Raw genomic sequence first — 8,038 nt, forward strand, 5'->3', positions numbered from 1 at the left:
TTCTTTGCGTGAACGTTTGGGCGGCGTTATGAAAATCTTCCCACGCAGTGATGTAGACATGTGGGAGCGTGTTTAAACGAGCCGTTTTAGGAGGGCGTGGACCAGTCTTAACTTTTATAAAGAATATCTCTTTGGATTTGAGACTTTAGTCGTTGCAACTTTAGGGATCTTATCCATTCACGAACAGCATGTAACACTCCAAAGAGAAAGGAAAACTTGAAATCGCATCATATGACCCCTTTAACATTTTAATAACGTGACCTTTTTGTGTGCGTGTATATATATATATATATATACACACACACACACATATATTTGTGAAATTCAATACTTGTTTCTTACAGAAATTGGGGTGCTGATTCCCAGTGCTGGTTGTGCTCTAGTATGTCACACCTTCTCACAAATTATGCATGTTCTAGCATTTCTGCTTTTGACAACCATTTGTAAGATATAGAAGTCTTGTATTATCCACAAACACGATTACTGTCTTCCTCTGAGACAGATTAAAACTGTTTGTTCAATTCTCAGCTCATTTTTACGTGTACGTATGTAGACTATTTTATGTATAATCTTGTTTTTTGTTGCTATATCTGTGGGTGTTTTACTACATCCAAACAGACAGAACATTACAATTTTGTGGGAAAACGATTGGAGAGTATTTGACCCCCCCCCCATTCCCCATTCTTTTGCAGATTATAAGTTAAATACTGAATACTATTTTTTGTCATTAAAACTGAATTTTTTTTATTCTTATAACTTAAGTGTGTGTATGTGATGGAAAGGTTCAGGGCTTTTTTTAAGATGCAGGGCTGGGTAATTCCTGGTATAATATTTAGACAAACACATTGCAACTGTAGTTTCCCTTAATAATGAAATGAGTGAATTTAGTGGTCATTTGTGAATTCCTGATATCCATTAACACAGAAGGAGCACTTTTGTTTTGTACGAAATAAGACACTTGACCGCAGTAACATTCTTGTCAAATCAATATTCTTCATTAAAATATTTTATGTTACACTGACAATCTTATATAAATTATACAGTAAAGTTTAATCTTTCATTAGTTAAAGGCAACAGAACTGCATAAATTAATACTATTTTCAAACTCGCAGCATAATAAAAATTAGCTAAAAAATGTCAAACATAAATGCAAAAACAAAGACTATTTTCAAACACGCAGCATAATAAACTGGCATATGATTACATATTTTATCTTTAAATTTTCTCATTGAGATTCTGTAAACAAATTCTACCTCCATATTGAAAACCACCTACAAATTAGTGGCATGTAGAAATCAAACAAAATGAATAATACAGAAATTATTCAACATTTTAGGTGCAAACTGATGTCATATTTATCTTATTAAGATTAGAGTGCCATTTCTCATCAGTAGTACATGCAAAACTATCTGCATAAAAGTGTAAAGCAGCATAAGACTACAGCACATGATAGATTCACAGTCTGGCTTGAGGTGGTTTTTCAAACAGACTCTGTCTCAGCAGATCGAGCGCGTCCAGCGCAGTTCCCCAGCTCAGAGTAACACCACAGCTGCCATGACCGTAGTTGTGCACCAGAGGCACCTGACGGCCCTCTACATGCAGATACTGGTGCTCCACCCGCGGGTTCGCCCGGCCCGGCCGCAGCCCCACCCACTCACCCATCACCTGAGCCGCTCGCAGAGACGGTTCCAGCCGACAGCAGCGCTCCAGGATCCCCTCGCTGTCCTCCTTATCCACCTCCAGCCGCCAGTCATCCGCCTGCCGCGTGCCTCCGATGCTGACGTAGCTGATGCCTGGGTAGATGTAGGTATTGCCATCTCCATCTCGGATGAAGTTCTTCAGCCACGGAGCGTTTACCTTCAAAATCTGTCCTCGTACTGGATAGACCTCCTCATCCTTCACCAAAAAACGAGAACCGAGGCCTGAGCAGTTCATGATGGCATCATAATTCAGGGCCAGTTTATGAAGATCAGTCACTTTTTCATGTATGATCTGACCTCCAACTGCTTTTAATCTAGAGGAAAACATAAAACATAACACTGGTTTATTTATTATACGATTACAATTCCCCTGTAGTTTTCTTTTTTGTTTATAAACTGTGTGAGTGCAGTTTTTTATTTTATATATATATATTTAACTGTCTGTAATGCACTATTAGTCAAAAATTTGGAATAATAAAGTTTTATGAAGTTTCTTATGCTCATCAAGGCTGCATTTATGTGATCAGAGTAAAAAGTAATATTGTGAAATATTATTACAATTTAAAATAGCTGTTTTCTATTTCAAATAACACTGGTTTATTTATTATACGATTACAATTCCCCTGTAGTTTTCTTTTTTGTTTATAAACTGTGTGAGTGCAGTTTTTTATTTTATATATATATATTTAACTGTCTGTAATGCACTATTAGTCAAAAATTTGGAATAATAAAGTTTTATGAAGTTTCTTATGCTCATCAAGGCTGCATTTATGTGATCAGAGTAAAAAGTAATGTGAAATATTATTACAATTTAAAATAGCTGTTTTCTATTTCAATATATCTTAAAATTGTAATTTATTACTGTGATGCAAAGCTGAATTATTTGCAGCCAGTACTCCAGTCTTCAATGTCACATAATCCTATCCTTCAAAGAAAAAAATAACAAATTTGTGCAAACCATGACACACTACCATTAAAAAGTATAAGGTTAGGAAGAAAATAAAGAAATTAATGCCTTTTCAATGCAGCAAAGATGCATGAAATTGATCAAATTGACAATGTAGAATTGGGTAGTGGCTGCTGAAAATTCAGCTTTACCATCACAGAAATAAATTACAATTTAAAACATATTATAAGAGAAAACAGTTCTTTTAAATTGTAATACTATTTCACAATATTACTATTTTTACTGTATTTTTTGGCCAAATAAACGAGGCCTTTGGTGAGCAGAAGAGGCTTCCTTAAAAAAAAAAAAAAAACTACTTTTGACCAGCAGTGTATAACTATACATTTTATAATAAATACAAAATAAATAAATAAAAATTACCTAAAACTTTAAACAGTACCTTTTCTCTAGCCATGGCAGGTAGCTCAGACATTCACACTTTAATGTGGTAAACGCTTGACCAAACTTATGATTAGGGAAACGCTTCATTTCACGATCCGTCATGTATCTGAATCCAAACACAAAATCTGACCAGAAGGGCTTTTTGTCGCAGGGTATCTCCTTAAAAATGTGGTACCTAAGATGCCGCAAAGTAGAGATTATGAAAGATGAAAAACACTTTAATATACCATCTTTTTGCTTTTTTTTGTTATCAGGGTTTTACCCGGAGCTCAAGTACACGCCAGCATCTGAGGCTTGAGGGGAATCTGCAACGACCAGAAGATGATCGAACGACTCCTTGAACCAACGCCGTTGCCGCTCAAGAGGGATGTCTAGTAAGAGAGGACAATAACAATCCATTTAGACTGGACTGGTTGGTTGCCTTAAAAACGGAAATGCACAATCCCAAACACATGATATAATGACAGGTTTGATGCATCATCTCACCAGGAAACTCTTTGGGCAAGAGGATTCCAGCCGCTCCATCACCGGTGGTGTCCGGTGAAAACTTCTCAGCAATAACAGTCACAGAACAATGTGGAAGCGTCTCAGCGACACACACAGCAGTGGATAAACCCACCACACCTGCTCCAACCACCACCACCTCCACACGCTTCATCCCTCAGATCAACTACAACATACAGTACAGACTAACTGCTTCAGGGAGCAAAGGAACGTGTGCACTGTCAATCAAGAGTCACATTTAAAACTTTGCATTTTTATTTTCTATTAACATCTAATAAAACTTCTGCTGATGTTGCACCATTAAACTGTAGTATAAAAGATCATTAAACAGCAGTTGGCATTAAATAGTATGTTATAGGTGTCACTATGTTATGAACATTTTTTTATTCATTAAAAAAAGTCACTGAAATAGTAAGAAGGCAAGTGCTATAACCTGGGATTTTCACCTAAATCTCTGTTTGTTGTTTGTTTTCCCTTTACACAATACACAGACTTAAACATCCATGCAAGACAACCATAATATCAGAATTTGTGCCAATAAAGTCAATAAACAACAGACTGTCCTACTTACCCAGCTAGCAGAGAACTTTCTCAGAACTTTGGCTAACGTTCTGGCAAGGTTCTCTCAAAGTTATGAACTAACATTCTTCCAGTAACGTTAATATGATACTTATACATCATTCAAAGTTACGTTCTTCTATAAACTTTCGCAGTTTATTTGTTTTATAATCCTGCCAAACGTGTTAAAACACACACACACTCTCTACTCGTGACTTAGCCAACACTCAGGCCAGGTAGGGACCGACTACAAAGTTCATTTTTAAGTAGAAAACGATTATTAATTTCCCACCTAATTTTTTCTTAACAAAATAAGAGCAAAGTCTTTCAAAGGTAAACACAAACACACATAACTGAATTCAAATAAGAAATAAACAAGATATGTGATAGTGGTTATTATTATATTATCAGGATGGAATGAGATCCAGAGTCATTTTCTTCCAAAATGAGAATTTTTTAAAATCAGGCTCCTAGGTTCTTTTCATTGCCATTAAAGTGAAAATAACTGAATAAAAACATAGAAGCCTGAGAAAAATGCTTATTTTAGAAGAAAATTTCAGACGGCACTAAAATTTCACACGGCTTTTGCATCAGAACTCTTAATATCATTCCATCCTGAATTCAAAGGTTACGCAGTAGGCCTATTCCAGGTCATGTAGGTATTTTTCCCCAAAATGTAAATATTATCATTCTTAATAACATTATTATTACTAATGTTATTATTCTTAACATTATGTGTGTTTATGCGAGTATGTTTCATAACGTGTGTACAGCTTTTTTTTTTTCCAGCAGCGAAGCATTTGGATGTGGAACCATTGTGCGTTTATTCTCTTCGTTTTGTACTTTGTAGACGGCCCCTATCTTGTGTCTTTATATTATAACATTTCTGGGTTGAGAAACATCAAGGCAGAATGAAACGAATACATTACACTGTGTTCTCTTTTCTCATTTTTTTTTTAAACAATTCAAACACAACACGTTTTTGCCATGAATCTAAAGCGTCTATGATCTATTTTTCGAGGTTGAATATCCCAACTTCATCACGGTCAAACACTCAAAATAACATTCCCCCATAATGTCTGCAAAATAATAAAGATGAACATTCCTCATAATGTTGTCTTTAACGTTCATATACCCAGGAACACATGTTTTTAAACAGTTACAAAACTGGACGTTACCTGCTAGTTAGGCTAAAATGTGTTATGCTTCTATTGAAACAAACATAGCTTAAACACATTTAGAAATCATGCCTACACTTGCCATACCAGTAATAAGAATAAAGTCCATTGTCCATTCCCTCAATGCAGATTATTTAGTAAGAATATTTACAACATTGTACAGATAGTGTTACTGTAGTAAATCCAAGATTAACTTTATGCAAGGTAAAAAGAACAAGCTCTGATACTACTGTAGTATTTGAAATAAATTTTACAGAATGTTAAAGCAGGGGCACATTTAGTTTACACGTACTTACCTCGAGCTTACTAAGATCTGCTGCATGAACAAACACAACCAAACCTCTGTCTGTGAATCATCACCCACACTCTTGACGCACATTAATCATTCATTCGTTATGCGCTCGATTACAGCACAAACCGATATGGGACAAGCTGTCACGTCTTCCTGCTGAGACTAGGCTAGGACTGTTATGTTTTAAAGATCTTCATCCAAAAGCATCATGGGGAATGGAGTTTCACTCGTCTTTTTTGAATATTTGAAGCGCTTTTGAAGCACAGATACAAAAATTTAAAATAATTGTAATATATTAGTGTGCGGCTAATGGTTTAGACTGCTAAAGGGAAAAATACGCGTACAGTACAGTTACTCCATTCAGTTTATTTGTGCTGCGCCTGCTATGCTTCGCCAGCACAACAGTGGCGCTGTTTGCAAATGACAAAAGTTGTTGTTCCCATGGTTGTTCCGCTAGGGGGCGCATTGAGACTAAAAAAATAAATAAAATCCCAGAACGTCTTAGACATTATTTTTTAGACAGATTTTAAATGTCTATTACAATAGAATCAATTAACTCACTGTTTTTTGGGTCTGTCCAGGGGACTCTCTCCAACCCGTTTCAGTATTGAGCTCATCAGTTGTGTTTATAAAGCTACTGTTTGTAAAAGACATAACTGAGTTGTTCCTGAGCAAACCTGTAATACAAGAAGCCACAGAGGTGAACAAGTCAAGTTTAGAAGCAAACAGACACTCAGAAAATGACAGTGTGGTCTACCTGCTGATGCGTTTCTTAAATGTAGCCTTCTTGAGGAGGAGCTTTGGCGTCCTTAAGCATGAACACAAGTGAGTGACGTGAATAAAAATGCTTCCTTAATGCTAAAAAAAGGTAACAGAAATCAGTATTGTGAGCACCTGAAGGAAATGGAGATTTACACAATGCTGACTCAAAACTGTGGATCTGACTTTGTAGTTTGTCCACCAGCTGGAACGCCTCTAGTTTCAGGCTCCGCTCCTGATGAAGCTGACCTCTCACCTTCAAAACACAAGATATTTGACCTTTAAGCATGTGGCAGATGCTTTTATCCAAATCTACTTTTATTGCAGTAAAGGTATACATTTCATCAGTTCGTGCATTCATTCCCTGGGAATTGAATCCATGACCTTGGTGGTTTTAGCATCATGCTTTACTGTTTGAGCTTTTACAAATAATCAAGACTTTCACAATATTTCAAAAAGTTTGTTTTTTCATTTTGATGTTGAAGTTTAAGGCAAGACACTACAGGTGGATAGGGTAAAAATTTATATCACCATCATATACCGCTAAACTTCCCCCAGTTGATTAGTCATAGTACATTAAGACAATACTTATGTATAACAAGATTCTGAAATATTATGTTTTAATATGCAAATGAGGCATTATCTAATTTAAGAAATGCAATAATTTGCACACATAAATCTGAACATTGGATAAAACCAGGTTCAAAATTCTTGTTAAATATTGTTGACATATTAGAGTTAAAGGTTTTTACCGATTTTGGATATCGCTCCATAAATCAGAAAATACTGTCAACAGCCAGAAAAAAAATATATATTTTCACCATGTTTTTAAGAATAAAATGTGTAGATTATCTGAATAACATATGAACAAACCCTTATATAAAAACCTTCAGAATAAGAACAAAACTGTAAAGTTTGGTATTAGTATTGCTGAAACGGAGAGAGGAAATTGACTTTAAAGATATGCATTGTAAATGAAATCTACAGACGCAAAAAATAATGTGTGATACGATAAACACTTAAATGTGTGTTTTGAATGTTTTCTTTCCACAAGTCTAAAAGAAGACAGGTTAGGGAAGCAAAATAGCCCAAAAACTCAAAACTGAGCAGTGCATGAAAAAACACTGGTTTTGCCTGTAGAGACTTGCCTTTACATGTATAATAATCATTCCAAAGCCTGCAGCTGAGACTCACGTGTTTGATTTGCTGTTGTTGCCGCAGCTCTGTCTCGTTGCTGTTTTTCTCCAGTTGTGAGCTCAGAGCTCTGAGTTGACTCTCTCTGTCCTCCACGTCTTCCTGCATCCGCAGCACCTGCAGCTCCTGTCGGCTCTGTGCGTCTCGTGCGGAGCGATGCTCCATGAGACTGAGACAGAGGTGTAAAGTGTTAGAGTAATAATATTTGACTACTCTACATACAGTATGTATGTTTTTGGGGAATCTGTACTTTACTTGAGTTCTGCTAAAACGAAATGTTAAATATAATACTTTTTACTCCATTACAATCAGTGCTATTTTAATATCACTGAGATCCTATTATGGATTTTATTAATATTTTTAATAATTTTTTAGTTTTTATATTTCATGTTTTCATTTGAAATTTAAAGTTTTAGTCATTTTGTTGTTTGTTTTCGCCATTTTTATTAGTTTTTATTTATTTTTATTTCAGTTAGTTTTAGTTTTTTAGTGCATTAAGTGAAAC

At 35.5% G+C, this 8,038-nt stretch overlaps 1 protein-coding gene across 1 annotated transcript; it reads right to left on the reverse strand.

Annotated features, from left to right (window-relative positions):
- Positions 1 to 1,193: 1,193 nt before the first annotated feature.
- Positions 1,194 to 5,779, reverse strand: LOC107710420 (D-aspartate oxidase-like). The gene is made up of 5 exons (XM_016515188.1): positions 5,585 to 5,779; positions 3,535 to 3,718; positions 3,311 to 3,419; positions 3,047 to 3,223; positions 1,194 to 2,014 (listed from the first exon to the last, which is right to left on the reverse strand). The coding sequence occupies exons 2-5, from the start codon at positions 3,704 to 3,706 to the stop codon at positions 1,456 to 1,458; spliced, it is 1,017 nt and encodes a 338-aa protein (XP_016370674.1). The 5' UTR covers positions 3,707 to 3,718; positions 5,585 to 5,779; the 3' UTR covers positions 1,194 to 1,455.
- Positions 5,780 to 8,038: the final 2,259 nt, after the last annotated feature.

Source organism: Sinocyclocheilus rhinocerous, unplaced genomic scaffold (assembly GCF_001515625.1).
Source record: "Sinocyclocheilus rhinocerous isolate Xijiao unplaced genomic scaffold, SAMN03320098_v1.1 scaffold927, whole genome shotgun sequence".
Taxonomy (NCBI): domain Eukaryota; kingdom Metazoa; phylum Chordata; class Actinopteri; order Cypriniformes; family Cyprinidae; genus Sinocyclocheilus; species Sinocyclocheilus rhinocerous.

What these genes read in the sequence shown, in the direction of transcription:
- LOC107710420 (XM_016515188.1), bottom strand. Translation starts at nt 3,706, where the DNA reads ATGAAGCGTGTGGAGGTGGTGGTGGTTGGAGCAGGTGTGGTGGGTTTA. An exon ending in CTTGCCCAAAGAGTTTCCTG is followed by an intron (nt 3,420 to 3,534) that starts GTGAGATGATGC and finishes CTCTCTTACTAG; the next exon opens with ACATCCCTCTTGAGCGGCAA. An exon ending in GGCGTGTACTTGAGCTCCGG is followed by an intron (nt 3,224 to 3,310) that starts GTAAAACCCTGA and finishes GCGGCATCTTAG; the next exon opens with GTACCACATTTTTAAGGAGA.